At 45.9% G+C, this 20,352-nt stretch overlaps 1 protein-coding gene and 1 long non-coding RNA gene across 3 annotated transcripts in view; one reads left to right on the top strand and one right to left on the bottom strand.

Annotated features, from left to right (window-relative positions):
* The window catches only part of LOC112651218 (chondroitin sulfate proteoglycan 4-like), a 67,964-nt gene extending 52,701 nt beyond the window's left edge, over window positions 1–15,263 (bottom strand). For both annotated transcript variants that reach the window (XM_025434203.3, XM_025434204.3), the window contains exons 1-3: window positions 15,131–15,263; window positions 3,949–4,112; window positions 38–3,607 (exon numbers count right to left, since the gene is read on the bottom strand). In XM_025434203.3, the coding sequence (XP_025289988.3) occupies window positions 38–3,607; window positions 3,949–4,112; window positions 15,131–15,209 (3,813 nt within the window). In that variant the 5' untranslated portion in view covers window positions 15,210–15,263. The remainder of the gene's footprint in view (window positions 1–37; window positions 3,608–3,948; window positions 4,113–15,130) is intronic.
* LOC125754991 (uncharacterized) lies at window positions 919–19,236 on the top strand. The gene is made up of 6 exons (XR_007410332.1): window positions 919–1,058; window positions 1,598–2,635; window positions 7,804–8,184; window positions 13,214–13,401; window positions 15,977–16,216; window positions 17,150–19,236. It is a non-coding gene; the product is annotated as an uncharacterized LOC125754991 (long non-coding RNA).
* The last annotated feature ends 1,116 nt before the right edge of the window (window positions 19,237–20,352 follow it).

Below are 20,352 nucleotides of genomic sequence, written 5' to 3'. Positions count from 1 at the left end.
ACTCCGGGAGGGAAAGAATACTTGGACAACTACCTACCTGGAGTCTTCCTCGACTCAGTTTTACTGGTTTTCCTTCTTCAACTACAAGGGTCTTGATGAGCAGAATTTGAGCGTGACGTTGGTGACTTTCTGAGTACACTTGTACGTAGACGCTCACTTCTACATAGATCTCTTTAACTTTCACTCTCAGGTTGAACATATCGGACTTGCCACTGCCATCATGCCTATAAATCACATGTCCTTGCTTCAGGTCATGCTGGGAAAATGTGTGGGACACTGAGTGGTTGACCAGCACTCTGCCATGCTTTGGGGGCTGCAGCATGTGGAATTCAATCTCATGGTCTGTTCTAACATCTTGGTTTGTGGTAACACTGAGGTTAGATGCTGTGAGGCTGCTGCCCTCTCCTCTTTGTACAACCAGGCCCGTGTTGTTGGCTATCTGGATGTAAGGGTCTGACACAGTGACCTCAAGAAGGGATGATGTGTAATGGACACCATCTGTCACAAACAGCACAAAGCGGGCGGAGTCGGCTCCCTTATGCCTGAAGAGCACTCGCCCTTCGCGCAGGTCATCTTGCCTGAACTGGTAGAGTTTCTGAGTGGGATCACTGGCTCTCACCAAGTCCCCATTTGGGATGCCCCGCCGGGTGTAGAGCAACTGCCCATCATCAAAATCTGAGTCTGGGTCATGGTAACAGAGATCTGCCAGGGTCAGTAGGCGCTGGCCATTCCTCACGACATGAAAGACCTTATCTACCACACGCACTGGTTTCTCATCATTCCTTAACTCTACAGAAATGGCAACTTTGATTTCTATAGATAAATGTTCTGTGTCAAGATGCCTGACCACTCCTTCCTGGCCTGGTCCTGCAGTGGAGGCCACAAGGAGGAATTCATCACACTGAGTCTCGGAGTCATCATGGACATACATCAGCCGCTCACCCTCTAAGTCTTGATCAGTGAACTCAGTGATACTGTCATGACTTCCCAGAGGATCTGAGAAGTTAACCAGTTTCAGTTTTCCATGTTGAGGACTCCTGGTGATTTTATATTGGAAGGTCCGATTGTCCAGTGTTTGAGCAAATAATTCCGATTTTGTAATTAATTTCTCTTCTCCTTCTTTTACAAATAATCCTTTGTTAGTTACAATAATGCGTGTCTTATCTGCTTCAAAGTTTATTCTGAAAGTATAATCTTTTGATTCTATGTGCTTTGCAACAATCAAGAACCTAAAGGTATCTTGTGTGTCTTCCCTGAGCCTCTCCTGTGGCTCATAACTTATCTTAGAGTCTGAAATGTTTTGTTGGCTGAAGATGGAGTTTGTTTTTAGAATTTTATTGCCAACTAGCAATTTTCCTTTCTTAGGTGGGGTCAGTAACTTAAAATGCAGTTCTCTCTGAGTTACGTCCACACCCTCCGTCACAGCCTGCAAATGATCAGAGTTCAGTATTTGTCTGCTTATTTTATTGACCTTGAGAGGAACATTTTTCAGAAGTATAACCTTAAGCCAGTGGACGGTAATAGGAAACATCAGCTCTTCACTGATTTTTCCTTCTATGTTAACTTTAAATTTAAAGTGATCTGTAATATTTTCTAGCTGTAATCCTCGAAATGTACTATGGTACCGGACCCGACCCCGATCAATGGAACGCTGAGAAAAGGTACTAACTTGTTTCCATTCACCACTTGATCCCTGCCGCTGAATCTGGCCAAATTGGGGTGGATGAGTGATAGCATAGCGGGTCTCCATCTCGTGGGGTTCACCATTAACCTCCACCGACAAGTCACTCTGTGTAATCAGAACCGCGCCACCCTGCTGGACGACTGCACCGGTTCTAATGACCACTTCAAAGTCCCAAGGAACAGCCATGACCCGTAACACTACCGTATTGCTAACCAGCTCTCCATCGCTTGCTCGCAGAAGGATCCGGGAGTTCCGATGACCTCTGTGCACATAGAAAATGTTGCCATCTCTTAAATCCCCATGCGTAAAACTATTGATGGCTTTCCCAGGATGATTGGTGTTTTCTAAAAACCCAGCATCTAAATTGAAGTTGCCAAGAACAGAGAAACTAAGACTCAAAGGATCTGTGTCAGGGTCTGACACATGTATGATATTCGGAGTCAGTCGTTTCTTAGAATTCTCAAACAGGAGAAGCATGTTTCCTTCAGGGAGCTTCAGGTATGGGGGATCATTCACTGGAAGGACAGTAATGTTAAACACATATGGCACATGTCCTTGCAGACGTAATGCCATTTCCTTCTTGCTGTTGGAAGAGACTGAAAATGTGAAAAAATCCCTAGGTTCTTCTGAACCATCATGGACATACCAAACTTTTCCTTGCCCCAAATCTAACATAGTAAAAGCCTTCTCCATTCCCAGCGCAGGGGAAACATCGATTTGAAGGAACCCATGCAGGGGCATTTCCTCTATTTTAAATAGTATTTGAGAATGATGGATACCCAAATCTTCGGATGCCACATCCACTTTCATATGCCTTTGTTCCAGAAAGGCTCGCCCACCTTCTTGGACCTCCAAGTTATTCAGACTCAAGAAATAGCTACTCGCATGGTGAATAAAAGGCTTGCCTGCCTCAGGGACTACAGTGGAAAGGGGAACTTCTGATGGATGCAGGTATTCTGTTGTCGTAATGAAAGGGTTTTCATTATCACTACTCTGCACTTTACACCCAACAGCTATATCTTTGGACACAAGGGCACTCTTCAATGCTTTCTTTTCTGAGTTGACCTCCAAGCCTCTTAAGCACCCTTTGAAAGAGATTCCTCGAGCAGATTTCCTGGGCACGGAGGCCAGTTCCAACTTCTTAACTTCTTCTCCCTTATGGTTATCAAGACCTCCCACAAAGAGGGGGCCTTCTGAGACAAATGACTTGCTTTGCAAAGGCAGTAGTGTTCTTACCGCTTGCTCATCCACCATCAGGTCCAGATACCCTCCAGTGAATTTGAGTTGAATAACATGCCACTTGTTGTCACTAACTAAGCTAAAAGAAGAGAGCTGGGTATTACTTTTGCTCCTTCCTACGTGAGCCTTCAACAGACCATTAACTATTTCCAAAGCAACAAAATTTCCTTCTCTTCCTGACTGAAATAAAAGCAAAGCTTGTTGAGTTGCAGTCTGCAAAGCAAATTCCAACAGCCCTTCCCCTTGCACCCTCCATTCTGGGAAGGTGACATAGGATCTGGAGCTAAAGAAATTGATGGCTTCATCCTCCCCGGCAAAAAATTCATCACTGCATCCTAGTGACACCTCATAAACCTTCTTAAAACTAGGGTAAGATCTAAGGGATGCAAGGATCTCCCTCTGGTTAAATACCACATCCTCCATACACCCGCGGAAATTGGGGAGCTCTTCATCTAGGTAAGCGACATCAAGTCCACCATGGCCTGCTATATAGATTCCATGTTGAAAGTGCAAATTGTGCATCCCACCAGCGATCTGGCCAGTTGTCTCATAATGTTTGTCGATAACCAGAGAGATACTGTTTTTAAAACAGTACAGTTCCACTAAGTGCCAAACCAGGTCATCCATACGAAGTCTTTGCTCAGAAAGGAGTACTTGTTTGCCTGCACCCAAATTCACCCTCACCTGAAAGAGAAAGAATCACAATTAATCAATCTCATCTCATAGCATCTTATTGCGAAAACAGGGCCACCCACAGAGAGAGAGAGAGAGAGAGAGACTTGGACTTGAAACCACTTTCCACATAATGTATGGACTACATCAATGAGGTTTAAAAATTTCGGAGTCAGAATATTTCAGGCATGCTGGTAAAATCGGAGGAGATCCCAACTTTTCACATGGCATGTGATTTTATTCTAATAAAATAACACTAATCAAATGGATAGCGATTTTGTTCTCTTTCTCTCATGGCTTTTCCTCTAGTAATTGAATACTTACACATTTTTAAAGATTTAAGAAAATCTTACCCGTAAGTTTCCTGATAGCAGTTCTATTATACAGTAGTCATTCTTTCCAGCTGCAAGAAAAAGTAATCCCTGTGGTTTGCTGGTTTGAAATTTTAATTGAAGAGAGAACTCAGATGAAACTTCTATGATGTTGAGCTCCACGTAGCTTTCACCATAAAAAGATGCTAGGGAAAAATTTTCAAAAGGAGTATAAATTAGTAAATTTATGACACAATGATAATCCCACTTTAGAGTGTCATCTCCCTTCAGGGATTGATCCTGCTGAGGAAAACTGCCTTGCCCAAGGCCACAAATAGTTCCTGGGGTAGCCCACAGATTCAATGTCAGGGAACAAAAGCTCAGTGTTCTCTTACCCCAACTCAAAACAGCTTTGATGGGCCAGTTTCTCCTCAGAACTCTCAAAAAGTGGTCGAGGCTTCTGTTGAAACTGAATTGGAAGTCTACTTTTCCATGTACCCTATCCTGCTTCTTGCCCTGTCACAGGGATAATCCCAAACCACTGGTGGTGAACTGGTATAAAAGCAGAAGGGAACACATTAGCCAGCCAACAAAGATCAAGCTATGAAAAATACAGGGCAAATAGCAGCTATGAGGACTATGGAATTGAGTGTGTATTGCTAAATTTGAATGAAGCTTTGAAAAAAGATAAGGAAAAGCTAGGCGAGATTAGTTGACAATTACAAGCTAAGTATAAAAGCAAGAGGGCTTGCCTGGTAGCATATAGTCTTCCTTTCTTACAGCCGGAAGCCAGTGGAAGATAAGACTCCTACCCAGGAATTAATCATTAGACTAGTCAACTACAAATAGAGTTAAAGTCCCATCTTTGTTAGGCTTGCTCTGACAAAGCTAAGGCCCTGGTTGGGAAAGAATGGATCCTTGATATAAGGAATTAGAGACATCTAGGTTGATGCGTTCAAATACCTTGGGTCCCTAGATCCCTCTGAACCCTCTTAGCCTACAGAAGTGGCCTATTCCCCTACAAAGGCTGGCATGCCCCTTGCTTAAGAGGTGGCAGAGGATTCTCCCCACAAGCAGCATTTGACCTCTGAAGATACATCCCCATCTCTTCACCTGGCCTCCTGGCCGCTAGACCAAAACCAAAAGTAAGTCACAACCTGTGTGGGGACATGTGGGGCTTGATATGGGTGGTAAAGGACTAGAGCCTACTGTAGCCACAGGACCTCTCCATGTGTATTCTACTACCTGTAGCTGCCAGAGTACACATATGACTCAGGATAGCTGATCAAGGGGCAAAGCATGACGTTGGATAAGAAAGAGTCTATAGGTTTGGGATCACTCTCCAAGGATATAGGATATAACACTCTGGCAAAGACTACCAGAAATGGTGTGAACTCTCTGCTAAAGTGGCTCCTGGATGCACAGAAATTGCAACAACCCACTGTGAGACAGACACAACAGATTACCATGACAGATGGATGAAAAAGATGAAAGTGGTACTTCAGGATTGAACATAAATAGGACCAGAAGGCACAAGCAAGTGCGCAAGATGGTAGCCCTGAGCCCCATGTCATTACCATTTTTATGCCAGCACCTTTCCTCAGCTCATGCATATGGCTGCATGAGCGAATCCTGTGGTACCAGCTGATGGAGAAACAAAACACCTGAGCATGGCTCATAGATGAGTCAGCTTCATCATATGGCTTCATGATGAAAATAGACTCCAGCTGCACCATAGCTCCTCTTAGTGGTGGTCATGGAAAACACTAGTAAGAAAAAGTCCTCCCAGCAGATAGAACTTTGGGTAGAACACCTAACCATCCACTTTGCGCACAGAGAGAAGTGGACTGAGGTTCAAATAAATGAAGGCTGATAGAGAGCAGAAAATGGCCTGGCCAGATGGTCAAGAACCTAGGAGGCAAAAGATTGAAAGAGTAGGAATATGGAGGTCTGGGATTGACACAGGAAGTGGGAAGATCTTTATACTGCATGTTAATGCCCACCAGAAAACATCTACCACAGAATATGCGTCAAACAACCAGGCAGACAGAGTGACTTGGTCTGTTTACATCAGCCAGCCTCTGTCATCTATGCCCCATATGTTGGTACAAAGAGGTAGCTTGATGGCAGTGTTGAAACTATGTATGCAACCAATAGTCTGGGCTCCCTCTTGCCAAGGCTTTCCTAGCTACTGCTACTGCTGAATGCCCAACATGCCTCCAACAGAGTCCAATACCAATTCCCAAGATGTTACTATCCCTTGAAGAGAGGCCAACTGTCCACTTCATGTTGAGCTGACTTCAGTGAAACCCTTCCTCAGAATGGCCAGTGTTCATTTCAAAAAATAAAATAAACACATATTCTGGGTATATATTTGACTTTGTTGCCTCAGATAGCACCCCTATATGAAGAGCTCATGGAGTGTTTAATCCACTAATAAAGGAGGCCAAATAACATCACACCAACCAAAGACATGCCCTTTACTCCAAGGAAGGTGTAGTAATGGACCTAAGATCATAGGATCCAATGTCCTAACATATATTACATCTATTATATATGATAGGACCTGACAGAGTGTTGGGACAACCTTACGGAGGTACCATTGAATCACTAGCTCAGAAGCAATACTTTTCTGGAGTGAGGTTCTATCCTCCAAGACTTCAAAAGAAAGATTTTTACTTCTAAAGGTCTTTAAATTATAGATCTTTAAACACCTCCTGCTGGGTCTCCAGGAGATATAATATCTGCGTCTGAGAGCAAATGTTGATCCTAAGAACAGTCCTCAATAAGGCTCCAGCATGATTATCTCCATCTTAGATTCTGCTTCCTGAATCCTTCCTGAATTCGTACAACACTCTGAATATTCTTTTATTCCAGCATTCACCATGTTGTACTGAACTTACTTGCTTATTCATCTATCTCCTGGACTATTCCATGAGTTTCCTATGATAAGGAACCATCCCTCTCTCTTTTTTTAATCTTTCCCTCTCCAATACCTAGCACAGTACCTGGCCACAGGTGCCTAATAGGTTCTGTTGGTAGCCCACTGAGATCCCTTTTAACAAGCTGGTATACCCATCCTTCAGCTGTTTCACTGTGTTATCCAGGAATTTCAGTGAAGTTACACCCCCTGCCCTAGAGGGGAACCTATAGCCAATGACTGATTGAGACAGACATTTAAAATGTGTAGAGCTCTGTGTTGCCATTCATATTCTAGAGTTTTCTCTGGGATCAGACTGAGAATAGATCAGCTAAAACTAGATCTTTGCTTGGTATCTTCTCCTCCCCTATCATGCTTCTCTCCTTCCTTCCAGCTCTCTCCTGGTCACCTCACTCAGCAATTTATTTGCACAAGAATCCTTGCCTATGCCACTCTCCTTAGGGAACCCAATCTAAGATGAGTAGCAAGCAAGCATTTTTTGAACCAAACTATATGAACCTAGGAGGCCCTCACTTTATAGTTGAGTAAACTCAGGCCTAGAGAGGCTTAGGGACTCATGTACCATCAACAGTTAGTTCAAAACAGAGCTAAGACAAAAACCAAGCATTCCCCACCTCCGATCCTGTGTTTTCACCAAGACAAGAAGCTGATACAGAGATGAATATGATCTCTACAAACTTTCTCACGTAGGTATAAGCATGCTTCTCTACTTAAAAACTACCATTAATAATTCGGTAAAACGAGAATGTAGCCATAAGGTCAGAAGGATGAAACAAGTCTTTACAAATCCTATGTAGTGTATGTATTCCCCTGGCCTTCCGGTTACTGAATACCCCCCACTCTGATTTTTGACAGACGTAGAGGCTGTATTGTTAAGCTCTCAAAACCAGGAAATGTTTTCTAAATCATTAAATCTACTGCTGAGAATGACTAAGTAATATTATATTTTCCCACAGTTCACCTCCCTGGCACTAAATCAATTCCAGGATCAGCTGGTGGCTAGAAATTTCCATTGCCTCAGGGAACAAACAAGGAAGCAGGTTCCGGTGTGACAGCCTACAACCAGTTATGTCCTCACACATCTCCAAACTGACCTCAACTTTTATGGCTCCTAGTGAAGCACCTCAAAATAACAGTAAGAAGCAAATCGAAGCACAAGAAAAACTGGGTCCTAGAAAAAGAAAGGTGATCTCCACCTGCAGCAAAGGAAAAGGTGTGATTTCAGTATTACATGGGTAGGGCAAGCCAAGGTGAACAGAAATCAGAGCAACGTCCTGGTTTTATGTGCTCATGTAAAAAGGTGAAATGATTGAATGGAAGCCAAGTTTGGCAATAAGGTAGGTAAAAGACTTTTCAGGGAAAGTAAGCATTTCTATTCCTCTATAATTTCTCCCACGGGGGTGATTGATTAGTGGACTCATTTTATCTACCTTAGAAATGGTTCCCATTTCTTTTTCCAAACTACATCTTCTTGGATTTTATTTTGTTTGATTTTGGTTTTCCTTGTTTGGGGGTATTTTGGTTTATGACTTACTGAGCACCTACTATGTGCCAGGTACTATCAGGAGTTGGAGGTAAGAAATTACTGAGACTAAGGGGCCTTCCAGTCTATCAGAAGAGAAAGCTGCTCAAATATATATACTCTTCAAAAATATATATATACTCTTCAAAAAGAAGAGTATATCTGATCCAGGCACTGTTAGAAAGTTGTTACAACACTAGCTTGTTTGGGGCCCTGCCAGGGTATGAAAGAAGGAGCACTGTGCCTATCAAGTGTCTCTCTCTAGCAGATTTCAGTGGCCCACCCTACATGTACTTATGCTGTCCACAAATATACCAAATATACCACAGATATAGGGATTCAAAGGTGAACGACATAGACAGCCAATCAAGCACTTACAGTGGCTTAGTACCTGGGAAACAGCACTACAGAGGGACTCAGCCAGGTCAAGGGGGATGGCCTGAGGGGCTTCCAGAAAGACCTAGTGAGGAACAGGAAAGAGCAAGAGGAGAAAAACGAGGGGAGATAGGAGGCAAGGAAACCAAAGGTCCAGTCTGGCCAAGCACAGTGTGAGGGGGGAGCAGCCAGGGTGGCAGCTGCAGAGGTATAAGGGGGCAGGGGACAAATGGTCAGAGGGCTGAAAGGCCTTCCCTGAACTTTCAGTTTAAACTTTCAAGGCCCTTATTGTCAGCTCCAGTTACCTTCCTTCTTTGTTTCCTGGATTATTATCCAGCTCCACTCCCATTCCATCCCAAAGAGAATGTGAGGTTTTGAGGGCAGGAGGCTTTACTAGTCTTGGCCTCTGCTCAATCCTTGGCACCTACAAGAGTGTCTGGCACATAGGAGGCACCCAATGAGGGAGGCAGTCAGGGGAAGAAGTAGGTGGGTGGGTTCAACAGATTTTAAAAGCTGGACTGTCTAGGAGGGAGAAGGGGAGGACACGGGGGCAATCTAGATGAATTTCCAGGTTTCTGGCTAGGTATCCACTTATGGAGAGAGGGTTCCTAGGAGGGAAGCTTGGTTTTGTTTTGCTTTGTTCTGTTGGCACATATTGACGAGATTTTCAATGAACGTTTAGGGAGAAAATGGCTGACTGGCCAACTGGATCCTCATGGTCAGGGACCCACTGACAGGGGCAGGGGAGTCTTACAAACCACTTCAAAAAGGTTGCACCTCCTTCTTCACACAATGGGGAAGATACGGTTTTTAGTTGGGAGAAGACACATCAGTTCTGGATTTTAGAAAGATTGGCCTGGTGACTGTGTGAGGGCAAAGCAAGAGTGAGATAGAAAGTAATTAGGAAAGTATTCCCAAGAAAGAGATTTTGGAAGTGTTTGCTTTCCTGGGAAACTATAGCTGCCTTTTCATAATATAACATTGTCGGCAAGTTTTTTTTAAAGATTTTATTCATTTATTCATAAGAGACAGAGAGAGAGAGAGAGAGAGAGAGAGAGGCAGAGAGAGAAGCAGGCTCCATGCAGGGAGCCTGACATGGGACTCGATCCTGGGTCTCCAGAATCAGCCCCTGGGCCGAAGGCGGTGCTACCGCTGAGCCACCCGGGCTGCCCCATTATCAACAATTTTACACTGTGCCTTTTATGCATTGCATTTCTTTGAAATGTATTCTACAGATGATATATCATAAGCGTAGAAGCTTATTTTAAAAGTTAAAATATAAAACCACAAAAACGAACTTCTCTGCTACCGCACTGGCATCACATAAAGGTCTAAGACGAGGTGCTAGGAGGAGGGCCAGCATTATAAAGCAGCTCTCCCTCATGCTGACCATGTGAGGGGAGTCACAGCACTTGGAAAGGAAAGCCACATTTTTACTTCACAAATCTGCTCTGAGGAATACCTATAGTATTTAACTGTGGCACTGACGTTGCATGCTTTATCAAACCAAACCAAATCAAATATTTATTCAAGAGATAGCTAACCATCCAGAACACTCTGAGAAAGAAAACTTCCAGGTATGGAGTAATTCAGCACAAACACCTAACCTGCCCGAGAGGCCCAACCTCCTTTGTCCATTAGAAGCAAACCCCAAGGAGGGAAACTCTAAGAGTCTCTCCCACAAAACTCAGGTCCACTAACATAGAAGTTGGGACAGAAAGTCAATGAGTGAGGAGGTGTCTGCTCCATGGCTGCAGGGATGGGCTGTTGTTTAGTGGGCTGGGGGACTACAGGGGCCTCTGGCAACACATCTCTGTTAAACATGTTGCTGGCACTGTAGGAGGGCGGGAAAGGACTGGTAGTGGGCCCAGGGCCACATGAAGATGCCCGTCTTGGGTTTCTAGGTGGGGCCCAAGTGATCTGTGGCCCTGCAACTCTTCTACTCTTCTTGTAGAACAGGACCCAACACCTTCTCACTTTTCATTCATTCATCCTCCAAACATGCCATGCCAAATGCTCAGGTGGCAAAGGGCAAAGCAGCACTTACCAAGCTTCTCCTGGTGGGGCATTCTCTACCTCTACCTCATGCCTGCTGCATGGGGTCAAGTAGACTGTGTCCCGCATCACTCCAGGGGGAGCTATTCCTGTGGACTCTGTAGCTTCCCATAGCACCCCTGGAATGAAGCGGGGAATCAGCCCTAGTCCCTAGCTGGGTACTGACTGAGCTGAAAACTCCCTCTTCATGACATAGTACCTATGTCCTATCTTGGACACATGTGGCCCTTGTGCAAATCTATGTTTACTCTCCCACTCTTAACCCCTATTGCTGCTGCACCAAATTACTGCAAATGTAATGGCTTCATATGACACAGATTTACTGCTTTACAATTCTGGAGGCTAGTAGCCCAAAAATAGGTCTTGCTGAGCTAAAATCAAGGTGTCAGCAGGGCTGTGTTTTTTTCCTGGCAGCTGGAGGGGAGAATCGGTTTCCTGGCCTTTTGTAACTTGTAAGAGACTGCCACATTTCTTGGCTTGTGGCCCCCGCCAGCAATCATGTCACTCCAACCTCTGCTTCCAGCAGATTTTCTCCCTTTTTTAACACTTTGTGTTTGCTTAGGGCCCACACGGATGATCCCATGTAATCCCTCATCTCAAAATCCTTAATTGGATCACAGCTGCAAAGTCCCTTTTGCCATGTAAAGCAACATAATCTCTATTCTGGGAATCACGATGTGAACTTCCCCGGGGAGCTGTCTTTCTGTCTTCTCTGGTCCCCAACTGTGTCCTGTCCTTCAGGTGCTCGGATTGATTGAGCACCTGTCATTTGTAGGTATTGTACTAAGTGCTGGGAAGATGGAGCCGAATAAAGCCATAGCACTGGGAAAGTCCCCAGAAGCAGAGGTTATGAGTTTGGTTGAGTTTGTAAGGCAGGTGCAGCTCTATTTCTAATTTAATAAAAATATTAAATTAAGATATTTTAAAGAAAGGAGAATTTAATCAAACACCTGAACTTCTGGGCTTCCCCACATGAATCAGCTGATCGGGCCATCCTGGGACCTATTGATCCCCACAGCACAGCAGCCATGAGTGGGGCTGGATGTCCCAGCTCTGGAGTCCACCACTCAGTGGCAGCTCCTGCCATACCAGCTGTTGCTTGGCTCACCATGACACACTGGCCATGGTGAGCATTTGGGTTTGGGCATCTCAGTTTCAGGTAGAAATGGCAAAGTGGAAAAAAAACAACAACAAAAAAAAAACAAATGGCAAAGAGAGGTGCCAAGACATTCACTGTGGAGTCAGGAGAAAATATTACGAATTCACAGGTTACCTTCATCTAAAAAAATAAGAATTCTTTATTCTTCTCTAATTTACAGATTGATGGGCATCCTGCCTCAGTTGCCCATGTGAGCCCAGCCATGTGTCTCACCTGCTAGGTACACAAGTCTCCCTGAGGGAGCAGTGGGAATTCTACAACCCAGAAGGTTGTAGAACTCTCTTTTCCATTCAGTGACACACCACACATGGATCTGCCTGGCCAACGGGGTTTACACTTGTGTTATCTCACCTTAACTAAACAAATCCTCTCTTACAGGATCCATTGCTTTTTCAAATTCCTGCAAATCAATCATAGCTTAAAAATACATGAAATAATACGAGGACCAGTAAATGCAAAAGGAACTGGAAGTGCTGGCACTTCTCTTCCTGTTCAGGCTTTTCATCAGCGCTGGTACAAGGTCAAAGCAATAATATTCTAATGGGATCTGATAAGAAGGGAGCCAAAAATGAGACATTGAACTATGGACAACATGGGTCTAGTGCTAAGTACATGTTGTACCCTGAGAAAGTGGTTAGTGATAGTAGTATTGATATTTGATTTGCAAATAGCAATGTGCGGAGGGTGTATGCTAAGGATATTCTTACTGAGACAGGATCTGTTTACCAGGCAAAGTGGCTCCCTGTTTGGTGAGACTCTCCAAGCTGAGGACACATCAGCCGATGTTCCTCAAAGACCGAGAACAGAGTTCACCTATGTTTGACAATTAGATTTATTCAAAGCAACAGCCTGAATCATCCAAGGAAGTAAGAAAGAAAAGTAAAATCAGATCACACATTTAGCTAGTCAAGAAGATATTCTTCAAAGCGTCCTAAAGTAGCTTTTGATAAGACCTCAGCATCCAATATTTGTGTTGCAATTAAAGCCATGGGTGGGACACCTAGGTGGCTCAGCGGTTGGGAGCCTGCCTTTGGCTCAGGTCGTGATCCCAGGATCCGGGATTGAGTCCCGCATTGGGCTCCCTGAGGGAAGCCTGCTTTCTCCCTCTGCCTTTGTCTTTGCCTCTCTCTCTCTCTCTCTCTCTCTGTGTGTCTGTCATGAATAAATGAATAAATCTTAAAAAAAAAAAAAGCCATGGGTGAGGAACAGTATATATGTTAAAAGTACTGTAGTTTTTCCTTATCTATGATTTCAGTTACCTATGGTCAATCATTGTCCAGAAACAGATGATCCTCCTTCTGACCTATCTTCAGAAGAGTAATAGCAGCCCAAAGCTACGTCACAATGCCTATGCCATTCGCCTGGTTCATCTCATCACATAGACCCTTTCCCATCTCACAGCACAATGAAAAGGATGAATGCAGTATGAGGTATCTTGAGAGGGTGAGACCACATTCATATAACTTTTAATATAGTATATTTTTATAATTGTCCTATTTTATTAGTTATTGTTGTTGATCTCTTATTATGCCTAATTTACAAAATAGACTTTATTATAGTACGTAGTATAGGAAAAAACATAGTACATATAGGGTTTGGTACTATCTGTGATTTCAGGCATCCACTGGGGGTCTTGGAGCGTATCTCTTATGGATCAGGGGGAACTGCTGTCTATGCCATGGAATTCTTTATTCAAGAAACCTTCCATATCCACATCCTGGGCCCCTCAATGAGAAGTATCTAATCCATTGGCTTCTTAGCCTCATACCCAAGGTAATTGCACAGATGACGAGGAGAGAGGCTAATGAGTAGAAAAGGAGGGAAATGAGCACTACTGCGTAGTTGTCTGGCTGTAAGGAAGTCTTACACAGTATTGTATTCAAGCCTCTCTGCAGAAGTTATTATTTCAATTCTACAGATGCAAATTTAAGACTAGATAGGGAAAGTCACTTTCCCAAAGCCACTCTGAGAACATATGACGGCACCCAGGTCGAAGCCCTAGTCCTTCTGACTCCAAGGTTATGGACTTGCCATCACCCTATACTGAGCACTACTAGATCGCTGGTCCATCATGGATCACCACCCAATCAGCACAATTCACTGTGCTCCTATATCTCCCTGTTCTGCAACTGAAATCTTCTCTCTCAAAGCCACATCAAAGCCCCAGACCTGCAGTTCCCGGCCTAATCGACCCTTCCGGCCAGGAAGGAATCAGGAGAAAGAGCTAGGAAGGGCCCACATACAGCAGGGTGGCAGCAGAGCTGGGGGAACTGCAGTAAGACCCTGAGCAGCTGGGCTAAGAGTAAAGTGTCCATACTACAGATGCCATTGTGGCTGCAACATTACTCAGGCTCCTGGTGAATCAGGCGCTGTAGGCCGCAATGGCACTGTCTACTCTATGCCTAAAATGAAGTAAATAAGTGTTCAGAATTTAATCCGAATCCTACAAAGAGATATAAGGCCGTTGATTAGGAATGTTTTATCTTAAAAAAAAAAAAGCATCAAAGGAAGTCTTTAATTGAACTAAATTAAATTTCAAGGAGCCACATTGGACTAGAAGGCCCACGTGCAGGACTCTAAAGAGTCGTACACAATTAAGTATGCTTTTATTAGTAATCCTCGACTTTTGGAAAGCGCCATGGAAATGCAAAGCATTCCCAGTAAATCAGAAAATGTGGGTGGGCTTGTGGAGGTACTTAGAGGACACAGGCCAGGCCTGGGACCCCAGAAGTCCCGGGACGAGTTTAAGGCCCCGAAGGCCGGCGGGTCGGGCCCAGGGGAGGCGCAGGGCTGCACAGGCTCGGCGGGGAGGCCGGCAGCTCGCGTTCCTCCGCTCGCCGGAGCGCGACCAAGAGCCCAACTCTGAAACCCCGATGGGCGGCGAGGCCCGCGCGGCCTTCGGGAGCAGTCCCCACCCCGGGGCGCCCCGGGGCTCCCCCGGGCTCCCGGACCTGGCGGGCCGCGCCGCGCGGGGGGGGGGCCGGGAGCTGGAAGCTGCCCGAGGCGGCGCCGACCCCCCCGCGCAGGGCAGAGCCGTCTCCTCCCGCCGCCCAGCCCAGGAACGCCCGGCCTGGGGTCCCTCCCCGAGCCCCCGGGTCCCGGCTCGCCCACCCTCCGCTAGCGGGCGCCGCGCGGCGGGGAGGGGCCCGGGACGGGGAAGGCAGGCGCGTACCTCCGAGCGCCCCGCGCGCCCCGCAGAGCCCCAGGCAGGCGGCGAGCAGGACGAGGCGGCGGGCCCCGAGCCGCCCCATCCCGCCGCGGGAGCCCGGCGCCCGCGCTCACTCCCCGGCGGCCGCCCAGCCACCTGCGCCGGCCCGCCTCCGCCCCGACCCCGAGGCCCCGCCCACCGTCCCGAGGCCCCGCCCACCGCCCCCGAGGCCCCGCCCACCGCCCCCGAGGCTCCGCCCACAGCCCCGACCCCCGAGGCCCCGCCCACGGCCCCGACGCCTGCGCGGGGGCTGGGCCGGGAGAGCCGTCTGAGCCCGCGGCCCCGCCCACTGCCCGCCCACAGCCCGAGGCCACGCCCACAGCCCGAGGCCACGCCCACAGCCCGAGGTCCGCGCGGGGGCTGGGCCGGGGCGGGGAGAGCCGTCTGCGCCCCGCGGCCGCCAGCGCCTCCAGCGCCCGCCGGGGCCGGGCTTCCTCCGGGGCCGCCTACCAAACCGGAAGGGAGCGGGGCGCGGGGCGCGGGGCCCAGGCGGGGGGTGGGTGGTCCCTGCCCAGCCGGTAGGGTGAGATGTGCTGCCGGAGACGGTGACCCAGGAAGGCCGGGGAAGGGTTGCTGGAGGGGGTGGGACCCTAACTGGGCCTTGAGGCAGCCGGTTCCTCGGCCCCGACTGAGCTCCATCCAGGAGGGCGGGGGGCGGGGGGGGAGGTTGTTGGGTTTATTGCTGTATCTTCAATGTACACCTGGCGCGTTGGCACCAGCAAATGCGGGATGGATGAATGACCAAGAGTGGGAGGTGATAAGATGGCACCATCATTCCTTATCAAATGTGAACCTCATTTGTATTTAAAGGACGATCCCTCAAGTTTCTTCATTGAATTTTTTGGAGGCTCTATCAGAGGAATGAATCGAGGCCCAGGAGTCGTGTGCAGATTCGCACCTTCTGATTTGGGGCGCACGCATGCTCCTAGACAGGAAAAGCCTCCTCATACCAGAATGAGGTTTCTGGTAACATGGACTTGAGCAGGATCCGGCAACAACAGGGTTTGATCAATAAGAGCCAAGGGCCTTCTAGATCGACTTCCCTGCCGGGTGAGTTTCCCTGGCTGTGTTCTCTGCAACACTGGTGTTCGACAAAATAAAATGCCAAGGAATGTGCTACATGGGCAATCAATGCTAGTGATACTTTGTTCCTAATAAAATTAAGGATGACTTCATATCCCCTTCCTTTCCCTTTTTTAGTTCTGTAATAGTTTTTTTTTTTTTTAAGCGTAGAATCCAACTTTGACTTTTTTTGTCAGCAATCTGCAATTTGTTTAATCTTGAGCAGACACATTTCACCTGCTCAACAGTCCCCCCCTCCATTCTCCTAGCAGCTTTATCCTACTTCTCTAGGGGAACTGCACCCTACTTTTTGCCCCTCTCCTGCCCTGCCCCCCCCACCCCCCACCTGGCTGGCACTATCCTGCCAAAGAGCTGGAGATGAAGTTGATCATATAAGTCGGCCTGGGGCTGAAAGGCCAGTTCAGCTCAGACTGGTCCAGGCATGCAGAATTTCTCCTGGCTGGCTCAGGTATTCACAGACATTTAAAATATGGGTGGTGCAGAGCAAGATTCCCCAGAGAGGCCCTGGTGTGCACCAAGGAGGCTATACTCAAATGTCACCTCTGCTTAAGAGCCCAGGCTTGGTACTTTAAGAGATCTGAGTGAAGATCTCAGCTTGGGTACTAGTTAGTGGTTGTGTGGTTTACCTAACTCGTGAGGATTGATTGTTGAGCGTGGGGACTGGTTCATTCCACCTTGGGGTCCAGGCAGGTCCATTGGGCTTCTCTGGCTAATTTCTGAGCATCCCTGGAGAGATACACAGTCCTGAAAATGAGTCATTTTTATCTTTCCTTCAGGATGGAGGACTGTCTTATTTTCCTTCCATGAGCTTAGCAATATATACTGATAAGACTGTTCATGCTATCCACGTAACAATTCTGATACCGATGTCAACGTGTGTTTTTTTTTCCCCACCACCAGGCATACTCTGACACCAGCTGGGTTCAGCTGGACTCAATTCTGGCACTAGCTACATGAGATTCCACAGGTTAAAGGCTCAGTCACACAAGACTGCCATCCACTAAAGATGCCAATCACAGGTCCAGATTGCTACGTGACCTTCTGACTGACTGGTTATAAATCAGAGACTCCCATAACCCCCTACTCGGGATCAATTAATTTGCTAGAGTGGCTCACAGGACTCAGGAAATGGGTTTACTCACTAAATTCTGGTTTATTATGTTGGGAAGCAAGAATCCCTGCTCCCTCAAAGGCCCTTCTAACTGGACTAAGAATCAAATTGACATGAGACAGATTAACAGGAGAGATTCAAAGTAATAGGCTTACATATGGGGAGTCCACATAGAGATGGAAATTCCAAAGACCGGCAAAATGAAGTGTATGTCATTCTGAACTAAGGAGAAAGGGTTAGGGGGTCTGGGATTTCGGAGGAAAGGAATGCATTTCATGATTCCTGATAAGAAAAGCAGATATTTGGTAATTACATGTTTGCCCTACTGTACAGATGGGTGACTCAGATAAAATTTACCTCTGTTTGTAACTCTTAGTCTGGGGGAAAAAAAAAAAGCCCAATTTAGGTTCTTCTATGCGGTTAAGGGAGAAGCAGAAGTATCTCTTGAACCTGCAGGATCTCGAATGCCTTCAGCTCAAAATAATCTACACATCAAAATGGCACATGAGGTGGAGGGTGGGTTGGGGAGGGTTGGGGAGGAGGGCCTATCCTGAACCTGTTCAATTACAAAAGATGTTAAAGGATATGAAGGAACTGTTTTAATTAGTGCACATGAAAGAGGACTCCAACTACCTCCATTTTGACCTCAAACTTTCTAATTGATTTGAGTCTCCTTCCAAAGACCCTGTGGGCAAAGTATTCCCTGATGGCAACTGACACTACCCCCTCAAACAGTGAGGACTGCCCTGAGCCAGCAAGACTCCTTATGATGGACTCCAAGACAATGATTAACCAGACTTTTACTGCCCACCTGTGCAAACCCACCTGATCTTTGTCCCACATTTTTCCTTAAATACACTGGAAAGTATTTTCAGCCCTTGGAGATTGTCTTTGGAACACTAATCCACTGTCTTCTCGGAATTGGCCTCACTGAAATAAATTCCTTTCTGCTTTCACCACCACTCATTTCTCTGCCTTCAGATTTTGTCAGTGGTGAGTGGCTGAACCTGGTCTTTCTGGGACCCCTGGGGCCACGGACTCTTGTACTCCGGTACCCCAGCTACACAGAGAGAACTTGGAAGAATCAACTTGTAGGAATCAACTTGAACTTGCAACTTGTTATAGAAATGAAGATGCAGGTGAAGAGATATATAAGGCAAGGTCACAAAGGAGTTTCTGTCCTGGTGGAGTTTGGGGCCCTGCCCAGTGGCACATGGAAACGTTCCAGTTCACCAACCTGGAAACTCTCCAAACCCTTCCTTTTGGTTTTCGGTGGAGGCTTCATTACATAAGCATGATTGCTGAAATCATTGGCCATTAGTGATTGAACTCAATTTCTGGCCTCCCCTCCCCTCCTTGGAGGTCTGGGGCTGAGATTGAAAGGTCCTACCATCTAATCACATGATCAGTTCCCCTGGCAACCAGCCACTAGCTTTAGGGTTATCTGGGGCTTTCCAAAAGTCACCTCATTAACATAACAAAAGGGATACATTTTATAATTCTCATCACCTAGTAACTTTCAAGGCTTTTAGGACAAGTAAAAAATTAAGACAATATATTTATTTCTTACTATAAATCACAAATCACAACATGTTACTAATTTCTAGCATTATCCCACTGCCCATAGCAGTTCTGATTTTTTTGAGGTTGAAGAACCCTGGACCCGGTGGGTGGGAATTCTAGCTCTGATTCTAGCAGGGTGACAATCACAAACCTTATTAACAATTTCAGTGTCCTCCCCTATAAAATGGAAGGATTGGATTAAATGTAAACTCCAGGCCCAAAATTTTATGATTCTCATTTGTCATCATTGGCATCAGGACAGCCCTGCCATTTAAATAGAGCTCTTTTACTTAGCTCACAGAGAAACTTGAAATATTTGAATTTCTTTACTCAAACCAAAGGCAATGATTGTTAATAAACTTGAAGCTTTTAATTTAGAAAAATCATTTCAAGTGTCAGAAGGAGACTAGGAGTAATCTTCTGCAGAGTGCCACTTCTTCCTCTTCTTTAAATTAGCTGTAATCTATCACTTAAATGCTTCAAACATTGAAAGTGGTCTCCAGCCAATTTCCATAGCAGTTAAGACAGCTCTAAAATAATGAGAAATTAAGATGTTCAGTTGTCAGGGAAAGCCCAATTACAGATATGGTGATGCAAAGGATGTTTCTTTATAGTGTCTGGTCAGGAAATCCATCTGCATAAGGGTCACACTCAAATCTTAGTCATTTTGGCTGGCACTCACCTATTACTCCTCAGCAATGAGAATTATTCTATTTGGGTTTTATCCTGGACACTGTCCACTAGGAAAAAAAAGGTATAAAGAATAGAGAATGAATATAGAGAAATGGAGGGCTAAGAGGAGAGAGATGTATACTCATTCACCAAATATTCATTGAATTCTCCCAAATGCCAAAGTCACACAAAGATGTCATGGTGCATACACAAATGAATCAGAACTTCTACTTTCAAAGATGTTATAAGGTAGAGAGGGATATAAGACACGTGCAGCAATAATTTTAACAAAAGGGAAATTAGAGATTGGGCCAGGCCTCTGGGCCTAAGACCCTCTTCTCTGAAACTTTCTAACCCATCTACTTCTGATGACTGGTTTGATGTCTGATTTACTGATTCCTCACCTTCCGACCCCACGGACTTGAAGCAGGGTGGGTTCCTGACCTAAAGGGCATTACACTGGCAAACTGGCAAGAATGTCAAAGGTGATACCCTCTCAAAACTTTCAACCGGGAGGCACTAAGGATTTTCATGGCAGCCACAGAGCCAATACGTGGCTTGGAGATGGCTCCTTAGTGAGCACCAACCAAAGACCCATGTCCACCAATGTTTTGTTTTGTTTTTAAGATTTACTTATTTATTTATTTATTTATTTATTTATTTATGTATTTATTTATTTATTTATTCAGAGAGAGAGAGAGAGAGAGTGAGAGGCAAAGGGAGAAGCAGGCTCCATGCAGGGAGCCTGACGTGGGAC

The sequence above is a fragment of the Canis lupus genome, chromosome 4 (genome assembly GCF_003254725.2).
Source record: "Canis lupus dingo isolate Sandy chromosome 4, ASM325472v2, whole genome shotgun sequence".
In the NCBI taxonomy this organism is placed as follows: Eukaryota; Metazoa; Chordata; class Mammalia; order Carnivora; family Canidae; genus Canis; species Canis lupus.
The sequence above is the reverse complement of the archived record's forward strand: the minus strand, read 5'-3'. Positions and strand labels throughout refer to the sequence as shown.